Genomic DNA, 22,762 nt, shown 5'->3' with positions numbered 1-22,762 from the left:
AGAAGCTCTGCAGCAGCTGCGTTGTGTAAGATAAATTATAGCCCCATGGTCTGAATATAATACGCTGCCTTATACTGTTTAAATGGTCATGGAAGATCATAAAGACCCTTTTGTGACTTCAAATATTCTTCTATTTTACAATAAGCCTTCATTATTTTATATATATATATATATATATATATATATATATATAAGCTTTGTATTAGTTATTGCTTACAATTCAGTCTCCTATACAAGGAAGGAAACATAACATATGAGCAGTTGGATGAGGTCCCAGGTGACATGGAGTAGCACATATGCGGATTTACCTGTGTGGTGTCTATAAATGTAAATTATATATAGGAAATATACTGAGGAGCAGCTTTTGCATTAAGGACAGGCACTTCCATTAATAATTAGAGGGGATTGATGTCAGGGCCTACTATTGTAGAGGTTTCAGCAGGGATATTGGTTATTGATCCAAAATTATTGGGGAGATTTATCAATCATCCTAAAACCCTATTATATGTATGAATCCAGCAGATCATCTACATACAAAAGAGCTGGTTTGTGATTGGTTGGTCTTGATACAAGTGAGCTGGCCTGTGATTGGTCGGTCTGGCTTGGCACCTGCACGGTATGTTTGTCTGTTGTCCTGACAACCAACCACTCAGCTGGAGCGACCGCCAGAGGAGGAGCTATTCTGTGATTTCTGAGCCGTACAAGTGCATTATTGTATTATTTGTTGCGTCTTAGTGTCTGTGTGTGTTGTTTGTTGTTGTGTGTCTGTGTGTCTGTGCTTTTATTTCAGGTAACACCTCACTTTCCGGTTATACCATCCTTTCCGGATCATCCAGTGGTAAGTCCTACTCTAAACTATATTATCCCTCATTAATATCGTCACATATTTCTGTCCAGTTACACATCCAGGGGGAGAATTATCAAAACCTGTTCAGAGGAAAAGTTGTCCAGTTGCCCATAGCAACCAATCAGATCTCTTCTTTCATTTTGGACAGGCCCTTTTTAAAATGAAAGAAGATATCTGATTGGTTGCTATGGGCAACTGGGCAAGTTTTCCTCTGCACAGGTTTTGATAAATCTCCCTCCCAATGTATATTATAGCTGTATATTGCTCCAACTGTAAATATATGTCTGAAATAATAGGTCATGAGACTGGCATGTGATGGGCACTAACTGGTCACAGCCTGGCACATATATCATCTTATTATTATATGAACTGGGCTCTATGGGGGAGATTTATCAAAATATTTGAAAGAAGCGATCCAATGGGTTGCTATGGGCAACTGCACCACTCTTCCTCTACATGTTGGAGAGCACTGCTTTAGGCTGGAAAAAAAATGCCCCCAAAATGCATTTGGGACAAAACTACCGCTGCCAGATGTTAGCTAGGAGTCAATAGGAAAATATGAAATTCCATACCTACATAGTGTTTTAAAGGATAACTCCTGGATGTAACAACTTATCCCCTATCCTAAGGTCGCGGGGGATCTGACAGCTGGATCTCCCGAACGGTGCCCCAGTTCTCAGCATGAATGGGGCGTGTTGACCACCACACAAAGCGGCGGCCGACACGCCCCTTCCGGGCAGCTCTATGGGAGAGCTGGAGCGCTGCTTTCGGCAATCTCCGGCTCTGCCATAGGACTGCATGGAGGGGGCGTGTCAGCCACAGGTTCGTGCTGTGGTCGAAAGGGCTTGTTTCATGCAGGGAGCCGGGGCTCCATGCGGGAGATAACGGAGGGCCCCAGTGGTCAGACCCCAGCGATCTAACACTTTAGATAGGGGATAAGTTGTTACATCCCGGAGTTATCCTTTAATTTTTGGCATTACCTCACCCTTTAGTGGTGTTTTTTTGGGCTCAATGGAAACTTTTCAAAATCACTGCATTCACTAGCTATGTTGTTGTTTTTTTTTGTTTTTGTTTTTGTTTTTTTCCTTTTCTTAAAAAAATTGTGGTGTTACTCCTCTCATAGTCCTCTTTAGGTGGAAGAAAGGGCATTTTTCAATAGAATTCCTTGAGTCACATGATATAAGAATCAGTGCACCTCTCTCCCCCTTGCCATGTGTTCTATGTACAGTTAATTGTTTACATCAGAATTCTGGACCAGGCTGTAAATTTTGGTTTTGGTAATATTTTTTGTTTGTCAGGGGAGCAGATATATTAATACTATTGATTCTTGGACAGTGTAAAACTTTCAAAATCACCAAATTTATCACAGTAGCTGTATGATATAAATCTGGCACATCTTTAGACTGTCTAATATAAGTTAGTACAGTGGTCCCTCAAGTTACAATATTAATTGGTTCCAGGGCAACCATTGTATGTTGAAACCATTGTATGTTGAGACCATAAATCTATGGAAAGATGGTAATTGGTTCTGAAGCCTCCAAAATTTTATCCAAAAATAGGAAAAAGGGAGGAGTAAACAAAAATAGGTAGATAACTAATATAGATAAAGCAAGTCCTTACATATAAAAGTACGAAAGATCTGCTGGTTGCTGTAAATCACTGTCTATGTAGAGGACAGGAGCTTCTTCAGGGTCCTGTATAGTACACACAATGTCCAAAAAAAGTATCATGGAGTCGCCTTTACCTGGTGTCCAAAGGAGCAGCTAACCCTGGCACAGGTAAAGAGTAGTACAGAACATGTAATACCTCCCTGCACTGTAGAGGGTGCTATCGGACAGGAATTCAGTGCATGCACTTCAGTAACAAGGGTTTTTCCAGTAAAATATCCGTTCTGATTGGTCAGTTCTTCCAGCCATGTTGAGTCTGGATTCAAGTTAAAATGGTCCAGAAAATACTATTGTATGTTGAAACTATTGTATGTTGAGGCCATTGTAAGTTGAGGGATCACTGTATCAGTAGTTTAGTTTTACATACCATTTCTGCATTCTTTTGTTTAGCAATTTGTTTACTAACCACTTAGGGACCAAGGGCGTACAGGTACGCCTTCGCTCCCTGGTACTTAAGGACCAAGGGCGTTCCTGTATGCACGTGGGAATTTCGGTCCCCGCCGCGCACCGGGCGGGGACCGGACCGGGTTGACTACTGATATCTATCAGCAGGCACCCCGTGCAAATGCCCAGGGGGGTCCTGAGATCAACCCCCCCCCCCCATGTCGGCAATTGCCGCAAATCACTGGTGAATTCATACTGGTCTACGGTGACCCGGTTACCCGGAAATTAAGGGGGATCGGGGTTGTCCAAGACACCCACGATACTCCTGAAGGGATAGGAGTGAGGTGGCAGGGGGGGCACCCCTCCTATCCCTGCTATTGGTCGTTCAGAAGCAAAGACCAATAGCAGATCGGGGGCAGGGGGGGGGTTAACGTTCGGTTCCCCCATTCTGCCCACCCACAGTGGCCGGGCAGAACGGGGAACCGTCGGTGCACAGTGCCGGAGGTCCACTTACCCATCGGCAGCTGGCGGCGATCAGCGGCAGCGGGCGGGGATTGGTCGTTCAGAAGCGACGACCAGTAGCAGATCGGGGGCGGGGGTTAACGTAGGCTGGGCAGAACGGGGAACCGTCGGGGAACAGCGCCGGAGGTCCACCTACCCATCGGCAGCGGGCGGCGATCAGCAGCAGTGGGCGGGGATCGGTGGCGGCAGAGGACAGCGATGTGGCTCCCTGGATTCTACGGAAGCCGGTGAGTTGCCTAGCAACATCTGGAGGGCTACAGTTTGGAGATCACTGTGCAGCGGTCTCTAAACAGTAGCCCTCTAGATGTTCCAAAACTGCAAATCCCAGTATGCCCAAACAGCAAATAGCTGTCTCGGCATGCTGGGAGTTGTATTTGCGTACCTCCAGCTGTTGCATAACTACATCTCAGTTGTAGTTTTGAAACAGCTGGACTGGCACACTGGTTGGAAAATACTGAGTTAGGCAACAGAACCTAACTGAAGGGTTTCCAACCAGTGTGCCTCCAGCTGTTTCAAAAGTACAACTCCCAGCATGCACGGTCTGTCAGTACATACTGGGAGTTGTAGTTTTGAAACAGCTGGAGGTTTGCCCCTCCATATGAATGTACAGGGTACATTGACACGGGCGAGTTTATAGTGAGTTTCCTGAAGTTTGAGCTGCTGCAAATTTTTTGCCGCAGCGCAAACTCCTAGCTGGAAACTCACCATAAACCCGCCCGTGTGAATGTACCCTAAAAACATTACACTACAATACACTAACACATAATTAAGGCTAAAACACTACATATACACCCCCTTACACTGTCCCCCCAGTTTAGCAACCGCTCGAGGCACCCTGTTTGGGAATCACTGTGTGGATGTAAAATGCTCTGCGGGCGAACTACAATGCTCAGAAGAGAAGGAGCGCCATTGGGCTTTTGGAGAGAAAATTTGTCCGGAATTGAAGGCCACGTGTGTTTACAAAGCCCCCATAGTGCCAGAACAATGGACCCCCCCACATGTGACCCATTTTGGAAACTACGCCCCTCATGTAATGTAATAAGTGGTACAGTGTGCATTTACACCCCACAGGTGTCTGACAGATTTTTGGAACAGTGGTCTGTGAAAATGAAAAATGAAATTTTTAAATTGCATAGCCTACTGTTCCAAAGATCTGTCAAACGCTAGTGGGGAGTAAATACTCACTGCACCCCTTATTAAATTCTGTGAGGGGTGTAGTTTCCAAAATGGGGTCACATGAGGGGGGTCCCGCTGTTCTGGCACCACGGGGGGGCTTTGTAAACGCACATGGCCCCTGACTTCCATTCCAAACAAATTCTCTCTCTAAAAGCTCAATGGCGCTCCTCCTCTTCTGAGCATTGTAGTGCGCCAGCAAAGCACTTGATGTCCACACATGGGGTATTTCCATACTCAGAAGAAATGGGGTTACAAATTTTAGGGGTAATTTTCTCCTATCACCCCTTGCAAAAATTAAAAATTTACACGTCCAACTTTAACAAAAAGTCGTCAAACACCTGTGAGGTGTTGAGGCTCACTGTACCCCTTGTTACATTCCTTGAGGGGTGTAGTTTCCAAAATAGTATGCCATGTTATTTTTTTGCTGTTCTGGCACAATAGGAGCTTCCTAAATGGGACATGCCCCCCAAAAACCATTTCAGCAAAATTTGCTTTCCAAAAGCCAAACGTGACTCCTTCTCTTCTGAGCATTGTAGTTCACCCTCAGAGCATTTTACGTCCTAACATGGGGTATTTCCATACTCAGAAGAGAGGGGGTTACAAATTTTGGGGGGCATTTTCTCCCATTACGCTTTGTAAAAATTGTAAATTTGGGAAAAAAATTTGCACTTTAGTGAAAAATATAATTATTTTCATTTACGCATCCGAATTTAATGAAAAGCCGTCAAACACCTGTGGGGTGTTAAGGCTCACTGGATCCCTTTATACGTGTCTTGAGGGGTGTAGTTTCCAAAATGGTATGCCACATGGGGCGTTTTCTGCTTTCTGGTACCATAGGGGCTTCCTTAATGTGACATGACCCCAAAAAAACATTTCAGCAAAATTCACTCTCCAAAATCCCATTGTTGTTCCTTTCCTTCTGAGCCCTCTACTGCGCCTGCCGAACACTTGACATACACATATGAGGTATTTCCTTACTCAAGAGAAATTGGGTTACACATTTTAGGAAGATTTCTCTCCTTTTACCCCTTGTAAAAATTCAAAAACTGGGTCTACAAGAACATGCCAGTGTAAAAAATATAGATTTAGAATTTTCTCCTTCAATTTGCTGCTATTCCTGTGAAACACCTAAAGGGTTAACACACTTACTGAATTTCACTTTGAATACTTTGAGGGGTGCAGTTTTTATAATGGGGTCATTTGTGGGGTATTTCTAATATTAAGGCCCTTCAAAATCAACTTCAAATCTGAACTGGTCCCTGAAAATTCCAATTTAGAAAATTTTGTGAAAAATTGGAAAATTGCTGCTGAACTTTGAAGCCCTCTGATGTCTTCCAAAAGTAAAAACATTTCAACTTTATGATGCCAACATAAAGTAGACATATTGTATATGTGAATCAATATATAATTTATTTGGAATGTCTATTTTCCTTACAAGCAGAGAGCTTCAAAGTTAGAAAAATGCTAAATTTTCAATTTTTGCATCAAATTTTGGAAATTTTTCACCAAGAAATTATGCAAGTATCGAAAAAATTTACCACTAACATAAAGTATATTTTGTCAGGAAAAAAACAGTCTTGGAATCAGAATGAAAAGTAAAAGCATCCCAGAGTTATTAATGCTTAAAGTGACAGTGGTCAGATGTTCAAAAAACGCTCTGGTGCTTAAGGTGAAAATTGGCTTGGTCCCTAAGGGGTTAAAATGCAAAAAAAAAATTTCCATAGTGTATCTACCCCATGTGAACATACCCTATCAGGACAGGTATAAGAGCTTTGTCCTGTAATAAGCCAAGCAACCCAGTGATCACATGATTGGGAGAGATATTCAGCCATTGGAAGTAACAATGAAGGTTCCCAGGGGTGGACATGTTTCATGTGCAGACTATTGTATAGGTGTCAAGTAGTAAAAGGATCCACTGCCACCTTATAGGCAGCTTCCTACTGCCCATTAGATTGCATGTAATAATACATCTCATAGCTTACAGATACTGTTGGGTTGTTAGAGGAACATGAGGGGGAGCTCTATGAAAGGCCGACATGCTGTTCTTATGCAGGTGACCTCTGCTTTCTGTGTCCAACCCTGAAGGTTCCTATTGATGACATCAAGAAACAGAAATCAACAAAACACTGGTGCAGAAAATACATAGAAAAATCCTCATATTTTTTTATCATACAAATAGTAATGTGGTAAATATATAAAGAATAATTGTATATGTCAATCACTAATCAATCAGGTTATATGAATATTGTGCAGGAATATGTCTTTACTGTTTACAGAACGAGTCAATAAGCTGACCTCTGTCTCTTTTTTTGGAGATGGAGCGCCACACTTTTGAAAGGACACCCCACTATGACTACACGGATGACGAGGTAAATCTCATGTTTGTGTTGACTTTCATTAATCCTATAGTTGTGAATAATAATTGCTCTGTTAAAGTGAATCTTCTCCTGAATCATCTCCATACAAGGTGTAGAATCTGCAGATCTTTGCATTTAGGTGCTAGAGGGATAAGATTACCCATACATTTAGTTTTGATGATCGCCTGTGTTACCAGCTGAAGAGTCAAACAGTTGGTGCTAAGTTTCAGCAGCATCTCCTCCCTCCTCTGTTTTGTCGGATTAAGGAACTGAGTAGTGACGTGGGCTGTCAATCATGCCGAGGGGACATTACTGCACCCAGAGCGGCGAGACTAGATAAGTATAGCTCCCGTCTAGGGGGCTACTTACAGGGCTGCTGGGGGGGGGGGGGGACTTACAAACTGCAAATCCTCCCCATCCCTGTGGACAGAAATGTCCTCCGGGGATGGTGCAGATGAAGATATTACTACACTGCTCAAAAAAATAAAGGGAACACTTAAATAACACAATTGCACTCCAAGTCAATAACATTTCTGTGAAATCACACTGTCCACTCAGGAAGAACACTGATTGACAATCAATTTCACATGCTGTTGTGCAAATGGAACAGACAACAGGTGGAAATTATAGGCAATTAACAAAACACCCCCAATAAAGGAGCGGTTCTGCAGGTGGTGACCACAGACCACTTCTCAGTTCCTATGCTTCCTGGCTGATGTTTTGGTCACTTTTGAATGCTGGCGGTGCTTTCCTTCTGGTGGTAGCATGAGACTGAGTCTACAACCCACACAAGTGGCTCAGGTAGTTCAGCTCTTCCAGGATGGCACATCAATGTGAGCTGTGGCAAGAAGGTTTGCTGTGTCTGTCAGCGTAGTGTCCAGAGCATGGAGGCGCTACCAGGAGACAGGCCAGTACATCAAGAGACATGGAGTAGGAGGGCAACAACCCAGCAGCAGGACCGGTACCTCGGCCTTTGTGCAAGGAGGAGCAGGAGGAAAACTGCCAGAGCCCTGTAAAACGACCTCCAGCAGGCCACAAATGTGCATGTGTTTACTCAAACGGTCAGAAACAGACTCCATGAGGGTGGTATTAGGGCCCGACATCCACAGGTGGGGGTTGTGCTTACCAGAAAATACCAAGATTGGCAAATGCGCCACTGTTGCCCTGTGCTCTTCACGGATGAAAGCAGGTTCACACTTAGCACATGTGACAGACTGCATTCTAAAAAAAAAAAAAAAAAAATGTGGCTGTGACAGGGGGAAAATAGCCTAAAAGGCCATACGAACCCAGCCTTGGTCCCCCGCAGCTCCTGTGTGTCTCCTGGTCCCCTGATCTTCTCTTTTCTTCCTGCCTTTGAGACAGGCAATTAGTCCAGGACTTGCTCGCTCAGCCAATAACTGGCTGTCAGAGGACACTACTGTGAAGAAGAAAGATCGGGGGACCTAACCGGGGCGAAACAAAGCTGGGGTGGACCAACAGGGCATTGGGCTAGATATATATCTATCTATATTTTTTTTTTCCTGCCCCAGCAGCATATGATTCATTTTTTTTTTTTTAGAAAACATTGGAATACCCCTTTAATATTTAAAGGGGAACTCCGGTGGAAAAATTATGTTTTCAAATCAATTGATGCTATAAAGTTAAACAGTTTTGTAAATTACTTCTATTTAAAAATCTTAACCCTTCTAGTACTTATCAGCTGCTGTATACTACAGATATACTACAGAGAAATTTGTGAAATTCTTCACAGTCTGACAAGTCCAGTCTGTCCATGTTAGGGACTGTCCAGAGCTGGAGAGGTTTCTATGGGATTATGCTTCTAATCTGGACAGTTCCTGACATGGACAGTTGTGTCAACAGAGAGCACTGTGGTCAGACTGGAAATAACTACACAAACTTCTCTGTAGTATATCTGTAGTATACAGCAGCTGATAAGTACTAGAAGGATTACAAATCTGTTAAACTTTCTGGCACCAGTTGATTTGAAAACATTTGTTTTCCACTCTTTAAAGGTCTAACACATTGATAGGCTGCGCTCTTTCACTTTAATGGAACTGCCCTGCATTATCATTCACAGCTGCCTATATGGACAACCTGCTAATCCTGTAGACATAATGAAGAAGATGAGAAAGATGACCAGTTGCCCATTGCAACCAATTAGATTGCTTCTTCAATTTTTGAACAGGCCTCTGAAAAATAAAAGAAGCACTCTGATTGGTTGTAAGGGCAACTGGTAAACTTTTCCTAGACATAGGTTTTGATAACATTTCCCCCATGGTGTTCAGGGAGCATCCCAACCATCAAATATTGGTGGCCTTTCCTAAAGACAGGCCATCGACATTTACCTCTTAGTGGAGAGTAATAACACTACAGGTTATGGATACTAGATTCAAAAGGACAGAACGTTGGTTCAGGGATTTATTCTGATGCCATATTTGGAATCAGGAAGGAACATTTCCACCTGGTATTGGGCAATTGGCATGAGCCTTATAAGGTTTTTTTTTGCCTTCCTCTGGATCAACACAGTAGTGACACAATAGGCATATAGGTTGAACTTGATTAACTTTTTTTTTTTAATCTTTTTTCAATTGTGGGGAAGATTTATTAAACCTGTGCAGAGGAAACATTTACCAGTTTCCCATAGCAACAAATCAGGTTGCTCCTTTCATTTTTAAAAAAGCCTCTGAAAAAGAAAAAAAAGAAATCTAATTGGTTGCTATGGGCAACTGGTCAACTTTTCCTCTGCACAGATTTTGACACATCTCCTCCTTTCTAAGTATCTGTCCCCCAAAATAGAGCCTAAAATCCTGAATCCTGGATGTTTGATGCCATCTTTTCAAAAAGGCAATGTTGAAATCTATGTTGATATTTATTTCTTTATTTTTCTTAGTACCTAATATGATAGATTTACCAAGACCAGCAATTCATAACAGATGTAAAGTAAACTATCTACAGCCAACCCATACACAATGTATAGAGAGGCAGAGCACATACATGACTGCCTTTCCATGCTCGATATCACAGGTGGTCCCAACAATGAGACCCCTGCAATCATACTGCATACTTATCCCCCTTTCTGGGAATAGGGTATACATCTTAACCTCTTAAGGACGCAGGGCGTATGGATACGCCCTGCATTCCGAGTCCTTAAAGACGCAGGGCGTATCCATATGCCCGTGGGAATTTCGGTCCCCACCGTTAGCCGGTTGGGGACCGGAGCCGGATGCCTGCTGAAATCTGCCCGCCCCTGGTTGTCAAGGGGCTCTGGAAAGAAGATGGAGGCCGTACCTGCAGGAGAAGATGCCTGGGGACCTGGGATCTTCGCTTGAGCCTGCAGGATCCTGATCAGGTAGGGAATCCACAGTGGGGGGGTGGAATTGAAAGTGAAAGTAAATCGATCTTTACTGTGGCAACCACTAGGGGGGCCAAACTGCAACTCCCAGCATGCCCAGAGAGCCAAAGGCTGTCTGGGCATGCTGGGAGTTGTAGTTTTGCAACATCTGGAGGGTCACAGTTTGGAGACCACTGTTACAGTGGTACCCAAACAGTAGCCCTCCAGATGTTGCCAAACTACAACTCTCAGCATGCCTCGACTGCCCAGGCATGCTGGGAGTTGTAGTTCTGTAACATCTGTCCCTTCAGATTTAGTAATTTTCATGACATTTTTGAAAATTGCTGCTCTACTTTGAAGCCCTCTAATTTTTTCAAAAAGCAAAAATATGTCCATTTTATGATGCCAACATAAAGTGGACATATTGTGTTTGTGAAGAAAAATAAAATGTATCTGGAATATCCATTTTCCTTACAATTAGAGAGCTTCAAAGTTAGAAAAATGCAAAATTTTCTAAATTTTCATGAAATTTTGGGATTTTTCACCAAAAAAGGATGCAAGTAACGCCGAAAATTTACCCCCAAAATAAAGTAGAATATGTCACGAAAAAACAATCAGAATCAGAATATTCGGTAAAAGCGTTTTCGCGTTATTAATTTGTAAAGTGACGGTGGTCAGAATTGCGAAAAAGGGCTCAGTCCTTAAGGTGAAAAAGGGCTGCGTCCTTAAGGGGTTAATAATGGGACAAACCCTTTAGGGTCTATTCACACAGCAGAATTTCCACACCAATTCCGCTTCCTTGGGTGGTTTCTGGCTTGTGGATTTTATGCGGAATTTGTGCTTAATCTGTGCAGAAATTCAGAAGTGTTAATGGGAGAGAGGAATCCCATAGAAGTCTATTGGGCTTTCATTTGAGGCAGAATTCCACAAGCGCAAATTCTGCTGTGTGAATAGACCCTTAGGCTATAATTCCACTTGGGATTTTGTGCAAAATTGCCCCCATTCTGTCGCACAGAGTTTTTTGCCTTGAAAAAGCGCTGCAGCCAGATTTCAATAAGGAACTGCAAAATGCTAGGTCCACTTGCCATTTTTGAGTTTGGCATTTTATAAATCTTTTTGGCTCAGTGGGTGATTTTCAAAAACGACCTCATGTTGAAAACATGGCGTTTTTCGAGCAAATCTGATTTATCTGCGAAGGCACGGATGCTGACCGCTGTGATTGGCCATACAGTACCGGCCAATCACCGGCAAACATGAATAAGTTATGTGAAGTTCTGTTCACATCACTGGCCGGAGTACGGTACAGTGCAGGGATGTGGAGCGGTGTTGCGTGTCACCTGCTTCTCATGACTAGAAATTATGATCACAATGGGTCTCAGGAGTGAGACCCGCTGTGATCTGTCACTTAGTGCAGGTACTACTGCTCCCAACATTGAACAGACTCTGTAGTACCACAATAATCACGCACATATAGTTGATATCGGATTTTACACTGTATTTATTAAAAATATCATTATTAAAATACATCAAAAACATTATTAATAAAAAGTTTTAGAAAATTAAGATAAAAATATATATTATTTTTACAATTACATGGACCCTTTATCCATTTGGGCTATTGCCGGCTACATTTTCACGTCCCTGACCGCTCACATCAATCATTACCTGATTGAAAATGTAAAAAACTTTTTGTCATAAAAAAGAAATACTTAATTCCCTACAAATTTTCCCATCCCTACTTCTTCATTTTAAATTTTTTTTCTCTTGTACCAAACTAAATTTGTTAAAATACACCCACAAGGAATCTGCCAAAAGGTAAAAACACCTGAAAAAACACCTGAAAAAAATCAGTGGCAGTTTTTCATGCATTTTTTCTGGTGTTTTTTTAGCCTAAAAAAGACACCAGTACAAAGCTTTAGTGTAATTCTAGCCTTAGGCTTCGTCCTATAGATTATTACTTAGATAAGATACAAATAAAGACATTTGATAGGGGAAATGAGTAAAACAAGATCATTTTATTTCATCATAATGTATAGATATAATACATTACGCCATAATATGTTTAATGAGCTGAATAAAACTAAGTTTAATCTGTTCTGTTCTAGGTCTTTGAGATGAACAGAAGGGCCATAGACATTATCACAGCGTTCCAGGAAGAAGTAAGTGACATTGGAGATAATCAAATTTGTTATATAAAAGTATACATATAAAGTTTAGTAGGCATTCAGGGGATTCATCAATTGTGATATTTTTGTTGATTTGTGAAAAAGGCAAATAATTGCACAATTTGTGCACTAACTGCAGATGTGTGATTATTTGCTGTTTAAGACGGTACTTGCTAAAGGGGTGTGACCTATTGAAAAGGGGTGTGGTTGCTCACCGTTTACACTGCCAGCCTAAACTGCTGCTAAGATCTCCCCTTGCTCAGAGCTGGCGGAGATATCATCATGGGTGCACAGGTTTACTGGACTTATATAGAGGTGTCTGCTTCTTCATAAATCCAGGGAGCCTGTGCGCTGGCAGGGAAGCCTGTGCGCTGGCAGGGAAGCCTGTGTGCTGACAGGGGAGCCCATACGCTGACAGGGGTGCCTGTGCACTGGCAGGGAAGCCCGTACGCTGACAGGAGAGCCCGTACGCTGACAGGAGAACCCGTACGCTGACAGGGGAGCCTGTGCGCTGGTGGGGGGAGCCCGTACGCTGGCAGGGGAGCCCGTGCGCTGACAGGGGAGCCTGTGCGCTGGCAGGGAAGCCCGTACGCTGACAGTAGAGCCCGTACGCTGACAGGGGAGCCTGTGCGCTGGTGGGGGGAGCCCGTACGCTGGCAGGGGAGCCTGTATGCTGATGAGGCTTCATAAATGCCCCCTAGATTATGTTATGGCAGATTTTACCAGTTTTGATGAATGTGTCAGTAATCTTATGTCTATGTAGCTAACCCTAATAGACCCCAAATATCTGTGCACACAGTATAAATGACCTGCACCATTGTTTCCATCGATGAAACTGGCACCAGAGGTTCCTCTTTCCTAGGATATATCAAGCTTATTTACCCAGCCCAAAGAACTGTCCAGAGTAGAAGAACCTTCATTCCTCATATCCCATGGTGCCATAAGGAATTTTAGGAACTCATACAGCCACAGCGTCTGTCCCTCCCTCCTCCCTTCCAAAAGCAATAGTCCAAAAAACTACTTTTTTAACCTCTTAAGGACCCTTGATATACGCGTATGTCATGACACCCTGGTACTTAAGGACCAGGACCCATGACGTATGCGTACGTCATGGAGTATTCCGGTCCCCGCAGCGCGCCGGGCGGGGATCGGACCGGGATGCCTGCTGAAATCCTTCAGAACCCCCCCCCCATGTCGGCGAACGCGGCAACTCGCAAGTGAATTCACACTTGCGATTTGTGCAATTACGGGTCTATGGTGACCCGGAATATAAGGGGGATTGCGATCCCCCTGAAGGGATAGGAGTGAGGTGGCAGGGGTGCCACCCCTCCTATCCCTGCTATTGGTCGTATAGACGCGACGACCAATAGCAGATCGGGGGCGGGGGGGGGGGTTACTTTCGGTTTCCCCATTCTGCCCACCCACAATAGGCGGGGCAGGACGGAGAAACAGACAGGGACCGGCGCCGAAGGTCACTTACCGATCTGCGGAGGCTGCGGGCGACGGTGATCGGTGGGCAACGATGTTGTGCGGCTGGCTCCCTGGATCCTAGGGAAGCCGATGAGTTGCCTAGCAACATCTGGAGGGCTACAGTTTGAGACCACTATACAGTGGTCTCAAAACTGTAGCCCTACAGATGTTACAAAACTACAGTTTTGGAGTTGTAGTTTTGCAACAGCTGGAGACACACTGGTTTGAAAATACTGAGTTAGGTAACAGAACCTAACTGAAGGTTTTCCAACCAGAGTGTCTCCAGCTGTTGCAAACGTACAACTCACAGCATGCACGGTCTGTCAGTACATGCTGGGAGTTGTAATTTTGAAAAAGCTGGAGGTTTGACCCCCCCCCCCCCATGTGAATGTACAGGGTACATTCACACGGGCAGGTTTACAGTAAGTTTCCTGCTTGAAGTTTGAGCTGCAGAGCAAACTCCTAGCTGGAAACTCACCGTAACCCGCCAGTGCGAATGCACCCTAAAAACACTACACTACACTAACACATAATGAAGGGTAAAACACAACATATACACCCCCTTACACTGTTCCCCCCCCCCCCCCCCAATAAAAATGAAAAACGTATTGTATGACAGTGTTTCCAAAACGGAGCCTCCAGTTGTTGCAAAACAACAACTCCCAGCATTTCCGGACAGCCACTGACTGTCCAGGCATGCTGGGAGTTTAGCAACAGCTGGAGGCACCCTTTTTGGGAATCACTGGTGTAGAATACCCCTATGTCCACCCCTATGCAATCCCTAATTTAGTCCTCAAATGCGCATGGAGCTCTCTCATTGCAGAGCCCTGTCGTATTTCAAGGTATCAGTTTAGGGTCACATATGGGGTATTTCCATGCAGCTAAAGCAGGACGAAATTGCTTTCTGACATCAAGTTAGACTACATTCACACCACTATTTTTATCATACGTTTGCCAGATCACCTGTAGAAATTTCAAAGTTGGCCACTGCCGTATCCCCGCCAGACCCACGCCACATCTCATTCTCATTTTTGAGACTGGAGTCAGATAGTGACTTTGGTCGGCTCATTTTTGCACCGCATCAGTTTTATTGCCGGACTTAAACCGCAACATTCCATGGTTTTTCCGTCCAGCAACAAAACCAGATTTTGTTGTGAAAAATGATCTGACCAGAGTCACTATCTAACTCCAGTTGGCTCATGCAAATCAATGAGACAGGTCTGTCGAGGATACAGCAGCGGACGGTTTTGAAATTTCCGGCGATCCGGCGACTGTATGAAGAAATCGTGGTGTGAATGTTCCCTCTGTGATCATTTTTCCAGAAGGGGCGATTTCCCCATGGACACCCATGCTTGCACTATAGATCTACAATAAAGCTGTGAATTATAATGCACAGAAGAAAGTGCTGAACTTTTCCCAAAGGAATCCTACAAATATTTACAGGCATATTTAAAGTTGTGAATAAACCGGGCTATTCACAAAACGTAAATCCTCAATTCCAGCCACCAGCCAATTGCATAAGGTCTAAAATACATAGAGCATATAATAACACTGCCAGTGAAGAGACGTAGTAATAAAAGGGGAGACCAAATTTAGGGAATACACTTGCTTTAAAAGATGTGTCTTTAGGGCATGTTTGAAACTGAGGAAGATGGGTATAAGCCTGATGGTCCGAGGTATTGCATTACAGAGAACTGGTGCAGCACAAGCAAAGTCTTAGAGGTGGAATTGAGGGGTTCAGATTAAAGAAGATGTTAACTTTAGATCATTTCACTACTTATTAGCTGCTGAATATTACAGAGGAAATTCTTTTCTTTTTGGAACACAGTGCTCTCTGCTGACATCATGTCCACAGTGCTCTCTGTTGACATTTCTGTCCATTTTAGGAACTGTCCAGAGCAGCATATGTTTTCTATGGGGATTTTCTCCTACTCTGGACAGTTTTTAAAATGGACAGAGGTGTCAGCAGAGAGCACTGTGGTCATGACGTTAGCAGAGAGCTCTATGTAAGAAAATAATTTCCTCTGTAGTATTCAGCAGCTAATAAGTACTGGAAGGATTAAGATTTTTTTTAATAGAAGTAATTTACAAATCTGTTTAACTTTCTGGCACCAGTTGATTAAAAAAAAAAGTTTTCCACCGGAGTATCCCTTTAAGATCACATAACAGCTGTAGAGAAAGATGAATCTGGCAGTGGCATTTAGGATGGACTGGAGAGGGAGAGTTTAGAGAAGGGAAGGCCTATTAGTAAAGAGTTTCAGTAGTCCAGGTGGGAATGAATTAAAGCATCCACAATAGTTTTGGTTGTTTCAGCAGTAAATGAGGGGTGCGTGGAAGACAGATCTGAGTCTACCATAACTTCAAGACAGCGGGTTTACTGTCCAGGAGTAATGGTTGTACCACTCACCGAGATGGAGATGTCAGGTTTAGGTAGATTAAATGGAGGAAATACAAGAAGTTCTGTAATAGAAAGATTTCTTTTCAGGAATAGGGAGGACACAATGTTAGAGACAGCAAAGAGAAAGTTGCTGGTGTTCTGTAGGAGTGCGGGGGTGATGATACGGGAAGAGGTAGAGAGCTGTATGTCATCAGCGGAGAGATGGTACTGGAGTTCAAATCTACTGAGGAGAAGGCCCAGGAAGGGTCCCTGAACCCCAACAACAAGAGCAGCAGGGAAATAGCTAGAGATAGGGATTGATACACCGAAGGAGCGTTCACGGAGGTAGGAAACAAAAACCAGGAGAGAGAGGAATCTTTAAGAACAATGGAGTGGAGTATAGCAAGAAGTAATTGGTGATCTACAGTGTCAAATGCTGCATAGAGATCAAGAAGAATCAGTAGAGAGAATTGCTATTAGATTTAACCATAAGACATAATTAGTGACTTCGGTTAAGCCAGTTTCTGTGGAGAATGGGGAATGTAATCCAGACAGTAAGGGGTCAAGGAGAGAGTTCCTGGAGAGATAATGGATTAGGTGGGAATAGACCAAGCATTCCAGGAGTTTGGAGATGAAGTGGAGAGACAGGTCAATAGTTAGCTGCACAGGATCCAGAGATGTTTTCTTCAGAAATGGGGTTATGACAGAATGTTTGAAGGAGGAATGAAAGATTTTAGTTATGTGATTGGTGATGGCAGGGGAGAGAATGCGGTAACACGGTGAGAGGATGTACCTGTATATACTTTCATGTACTGATTCATAGCACTATATACATGTATATAGCATCATGTACCTGTATATTACATCACCTACCTGTATATACCACCATTGAACTTTATATTTCATCACCTACCAGTACAAACCACCATGTAGATAGCAGCGTATGCCTGTGCAGCTGGCTTTTTTGGGGGTAGGGGTGTGCTGATACAGGACTTCACCAGGGGCACAATGGACACTATAGTGCCCCACACAGTAGTTAGATCTCAGTATAGTGTCCCTCACAGAAGATTGTAGGGATGTACTGATATTGGTATCAGTCAGGATATAGGTATGAACTTCGTATACTCGTGCAAATGTCCCTGCTAACATATGATGTAGATATAAGAAAGGCTTTCTTCACAACGGTCACATGGGTTCAGTTTTAAAGACATGATGAATATGAAGGATTTGTTATAATCTAGTTTCTAAAAGATCTTCTAAATAGAATTACACAGAATGCTGCAGTATTCTAGAAGACAGAGACTACGTGCGCTCTTTTCTTATAGATATTTTCTTTATTAATAGATAAGCCCTTCAATACATAAGTATGTTCTGAATACCTACATTAGATTGAAGTAACAATAACTTATTTCTGTTTTATTTTTCATGTGGACAGAACAGAGAACAGGAACTAAGGATCACCCAATACTATGTAAGTGATATAACAAATAACCATATTAGCTCCTTATAGACAGAGGCAATTTTCATTTTTTTGCAGTTTCAGTTTTTCCTCCTCTCTTCTTATAGTCATAAAAATGTTTCATAAAATATGCTGGGAAACAAAAAATTTATTTTAAGGTGAAAACGAACACAAATTTTTTTTTTTTTTTATCTGAGTTGGGGGTGCTATTTTTTATACATTGTTTATTATGCTCGTTAACTGACATGTTATGTTGATGCTTTTAAAATGTACACATATGCTTAAAGAGGTAATCCAGGGAAGTATATATATATATATATATATATATATATATATATATATATATATACATATATATATATATATATATATATATATATATATATATATAGTCCAACAGGAAGCATGAAGCGGCACTCCAGCGATTTCAAGATAAGAAAAAGTTACTTTATTCACCCATAGTGCTACATTTCGACCCTCTCAATGGAGTCTTTATCAAGCATGCTTGAAATCGCTGGAGTGCCGCTTCATGCTTCCTGTTGGACTATTTTTGTTTGATGCACCTTTGGTCAACGTTGGAGCTGGCTGAGCACCCACAGATCTATTATATAGGGCTAGAAGCCCCTTCATGGTGCTCCTTAACTACTATTTTCAATTTTATATAATATATATATTTATGAAAAGAGTACAAACCAAAGCAACCACACTACCTGGATATGTTCCCTGTAAACTATCCTGCCTGATATGCATTGTCTTCTCTGGCTTCTTGAAATTCTTTGCCATCTTTCCCTCGCCTTGCCTACATCTCCCAGCAATCATTGCAGCACTGCTCTGTCAGCTGGCTCCCTTCTGCAGTGAGCAGCAGAGAGAGGTTCAGTGTCTGATTGGCTGAGGCTTCACACACCTCACAGTTCTTAGCACTAAAGTGAGCATGACCATCAGTGCAGGGTAGAAACCACATGGTCTGTGTCTCACAGGAAGGTGGGGGTTGCTTTCAGATAGTTATTAGGACAGAGACAGAGTGGATGGCTGGATGATGTCATTCCCTCACTTTATGCACATAAGTAACAACTAAAGAGGGGAGACTGCTCTATATAGCTAATGAATGATATTTAGACAATTAAATACGTTGATGAGAGGAAAAGATGGGCTATAGGTTTAGTTTCCCAGAGTACCCCTTTTTACACCTGTGGAATCATTTTAGGGCTCTTTTTTTCTGTATAAGTCATTCCCCATGCAGGATTAATAAGGTTAAGTTTTATGAGTTAGGATAATTATACATGCAGTTATTCCAAATATGCAAACAACATTTTTTTTTCTTTACTTTTTTGTATGGGGAGGGTTAATTTATATTTGTAAAAACAGATTTCTTTTTCTTTACACGTTAACAGCCAATTACTGTTGGGGCTTGCTGGAAGATGTGGTTTTGCAACTTTTGTAGGTCTAGAGTTTGGTGACCAATGCCCAAGGGGACTTGTATGAGCAATGGTTAGATGACTTATACAGATTTATGCAGGACATATGTCCTTTATTGATCTAAGTGATTTACATACATCCCACTCCATACATCCTACAACACGCGCTCAGAGATAAGAGACGGACTGCAGTTCTGGAGATCGTGGAGGTCCCAGCAGTCAGACCCTCCTCAATTATACTCTTACCTTCAACCTGTGGATATGGATTAAGACATTTTTACTGCATCCTTGAGGACTGATTTTTTATTTTCTCTGTAATTAATTGTTTTGCATTGTAGTATAAGCCCTCTGTGGTTATGCACAACATCAGAAACCTTGGTTACTAGTTTATTTTGTTAAAGTGAGCTACACATATCTTTCTTCTTGTTCATTGTTTCATAAACCTTGTTGTTATCATTCATGAGTCAACCTAAAAGAAGTATTTCCTAGAGAAAAGTGATATTTGCCCAAAATTGCCTACAAATAAAGACACCATCGTTGGACCTCTGTTGTCTCATTATGTCAAAGTCTTGGCTTTGGATCCCCTGATACTGTTCTAGTCGAGAGCAACCCTTTCTGACGGAGGATATTACAACAATCATGGAAGGCTGGATGAGGCAAATCATACAGATTATCTGATTTACTTATGTGTGAAGGAAGAAGAGGAGAAGAAGGAGAAGGAAAACAAAGAAGAGGAAGAGGAAAAAGAGGAGGATGAAGGGGAGGAAAAAGAAGAGGAAGAGAAGGAGAAAAAGAAGAAATATGAAGAGGAGAAGGAGAACGAAGATGAGAAGCAGGATGAAGGGGACAATGAAGAAAAAAAAGAAGAGAAGGAGGAAGAGAATGACAGAAAGGAGAAAGAACAAGTGGAGAAGAATGAAGGGCAGAATGAAGCAGAGGAAGAGGTAAAGAAGGAGAAAGATGAAAAGGTAATAGAAGAAGAAGAAGAAGAAGAAGAGCTAACTTGCTGCACGTGGTTTTGTACACCAACTAGAGCCTTCATCAGCAGCGTAACAAACTTTTTCTTTACCAAATGTGGAGGACTCCCTTAACATCAAGTGGAGTCTGGAGGAGGCGCTGTTAAAGAGATTATCAATAGGTATTACCTTTCTTCCCTTCCCAGCAGCTCACTTCTGATTTGGTCTCTACTCTTCCTAATACCTTCTGGTATGAAAAGGTAGATCTTAGATGGCAGAGCAGGTACTATGCTGAAGCCTTTACATGCAGGTGAAACCAGTGGCAGCAAATGTATGCAACATTGTGTGTACATTGGCTACCATATGGAGGCATGGTTTTGCCCACATGTGGTGACCACAACAAAGTACTTGACCCACCATCTCATTCCCCCCCTTTTATTCCAGGTGATAAGTCAACAGGGAAAGAGACCAAGCTTGAAGTGAGCCACTGGGAACCAGGGAAAGATAATGCCATTTTAGATGCTGAGATAACCCCTTTAACATGTAGAGGCAAATGAGGCGCCATTACTATCAGGAGGGTTCATTTGCCTCATATGGGGTAGGAGGAGACCCCCTTTAAGATCAAAGATTGGAGGACAAGACTCCCTTAAGACCACTGGAGTCTGGAGGAGGCGCTGTTAAAGAGGTTATCAAGACAGCTGAAAAGGTATGACCTTCCTTCGCTTCCCAGCCACTGGAGAGAGGGAAAAGTTTATGCCATTTTAGCTCCTTTGATAACCCCTTTAACATAAAGAGGCAAATGAGGCGCCTATAACATCAGGAGGATTCATTTGCCTCATAAGGGGTAGGAGGAGACCCCCTTTAAGATCAAAGACTGGAGGACAAGACTCCCTTAAGACCACTGGAGTCTGGAGGAGGCGCTGTTAAAGAGGTTATCAAGACAGCTGAAAAAGTATGACCTTACCTCGCTTCCCAGCAGCTCACTTCTGCTTTGGTCTTGACTCATCCTGATACCTTCTGGTATGAAAATGGAAGGCCGAGATGGGGGAGCAGGTAGCATGTTGCAGTCGTCACATGCAGGCGAAATCAGTGGCGGCAAATGTATGCAACATCGGAGGCCTGGTTTCACCCACATGTGGTGACCACAACACATTACCTGACCCCTTATTTCAGCCACCCCCTTTATTCCAGGTGAGAAGGTATAGGGATGAGATGAGAGCTATGTGGAAAAGAACCACTGGAGGTAGGGGAAAGTTTATGCCATTTTAGCTCCTCTGATAACCCCTTTAACATATAGAGGCAAATGAGGCGCATTTAACATCAGGAGGATTCATTTGCCTCATAAGGGGTAGGAGGAGACCCCCTTTAAGATCAAAGACTGGAGGACAAGACTCCCTTAAGACCACTGGAGTCTGGAGGAGGCGCTGTTAAAGAGGTTATCAAGAAATCTGAAAAGGTATGACCTTACCTTGCTTTCCCAGCAGCTCACTTCTGGATTGGTCTCGACTCGTCCTGATACCTTCTGGTATGAAAATGGAGGGCCGAGATGGGGGAGCAGGTAGCATGTTGCAGTCGTCACATGCAGGCGAAATCAGTGGCGGCAAATGTATGCAACATCGGAGGCCTGGTTTCACCCACATGTGGTGACCATAACACATTACCTGACCCCTTTTGTCAGCCACCCCCTTTATTCCAGGTGAGAAGGTATCGGGATGAGATGAGAGCTAACTGGAAAAGAGCTGGAGGGAGGGGAAAGTTTATGCCATTTTAGCTCCTTTGATAACCCCTTTAACATATAGAGGCAAATGAGGCGCCTTTTACATCAGGAGGATTCATTTGCCTCATAAGGGGTAGGAGGAGACCCCCTTTAAGATCAAAGATTGGAGGACAAGACTCCCTTAAGACCACTGGAGTCTGGAGGAGGCGCTGTTAAAGCGGTTATCAAGACAGCTGAAAAGGTATGACCTTCCTTCGCTTCCCAGCCACTGGAGAGAGGGAAAAGTTTATGCCATTTTAGCTCCTCTGATAACCCCTTTAACAGAGGCAAATGAGGCGCCTTTAACATCAGGAGGATTCATTTGCCTCATAAGGGGTAGGAGGAGACCCCCTTTAAGATCAAAGACTGGAGGACAAGACTCCCTTAAGACCACCGGAGTCTGGAGGAGGCGCTGTTAAAGAGGTTATCAAGACAGCTGAAAAAGTATGACCTTACCTTGCTTCACAGTAGCTCACTTCTGCTTTGGTCTTGACTCATCCTGATACCTTCTGGTATGAAAATGGAGGGCCGAGATGCAGGAGCAGGTAGCATGTTGCAGTCGTCACATGCAGGCGAAATCAGTGGCAGCAAATGTACGCAACATCGTATGTACATTGTCTACCACATGGAGGCCTGGTTTCACCCACATGTGGTGACCACAACACATTACCTGACCCCTTATTTCAGCCACCCCCTTTATTCCAGGTGAGAAGGTATCGGGATGAGATGAGAGCTATGTGGAAAAGAGCCACTGGAGAGAGGGAAAAGTTTATGCCATTTTAGCTCCTCTGATAACCCCTTTAACATATAGAGGCAAATGAGGCGCCTTTTACATCAGGAGGATTCATTTGCCTCATAAGGGGTAGGAGGAGACCCCCTT

General features: G+C 43.1%; 1 protein-coding gene across 6 annotated transcripts; it reads left to right on the top strand.

Annotated features, from left to right (window-relative positions):
• Positions 1-217: 217 nt before the first annotated feature.
• LOC130342158 (cilia- and flagella-associated protein 251-like) lies at positions 218-20,776 on the top strand. 6 transcript variants are annotated; one of them, XM_056554262.1, is made up of 6 exons: positions 218-838; positions 6,912-6,965; positions 9,844-10,302; positions 12,390-12,443; positions 17,732-17,767; positions 19,866-20,776. In XM_056554262.1, exons 3-6 carry the CDS (start codon positions 10,177-10,179, stop codon positions 20,259-20,261), a joined length of 612 nt encoding a protein of 203 aa, XP_056410237.1. In that variant the 5' UTR covers positions 218-838; positions 6,912-6,965; positions 9,844-10,176; the 3' UTR covers positions 20,262-20,776. The 6 variants fall into 6 exon arrangements, with proteins under 6 accessions (XP_056410237.1, XP_056410238.1, XP_056410239.1 ...); XM_056554263.1 differs by having other exon boundaries at positions 6,873-6,965; XM_056554264.1 differs by lacking the exon at positions 17,732-17,767.
• Positions 20,777-22,762: the final 1,986 nt, after the last annotated feature.

Source organism: Hyla sarda, unplaced genomic scaffold (genome assembly GCF_029499605.1).
Source record: "Hyla sarda isolate aHylSar1 unplaced genomic scaffold, aHylSar1.hap1 scaffold_641, whole genome shotgun sequence".
Taxonomy (NCBI): domain Eukaryota; kingdom Metazoa; phylum Chordata; class Amphibia; order Anura; family Hylidae; genus Hyla; species Hyla sarda.
Note: the sequence above shows the minus strand (reverse complement) of the source record. Positions and strands in the feature narration are given on the sequence as shown.

Coding starts and splice junctions, on each gene's coding strand:
- LOC130342158 (XM_056554262.1), top strand. CDS start 10,177: ATGCCTGCTGAAATCTGCCCGCCCCTGGTTGTCAAGGGGCTCTGGAAA. Junction 12,444..17,731: donor TCACAGCGTTCCAGGAAGAA/GTAAGTGACATT, acceptor TCATGTGGACAG/AACAGAGAACAGGAACTAAG. Junction 17,768..19,865: donor TAAGGATCACCCAATACTAT/GTAAGTGATATA, acceptor TTATGTGTGAAG/GAAGAAGAGGAGAAGAAGGA.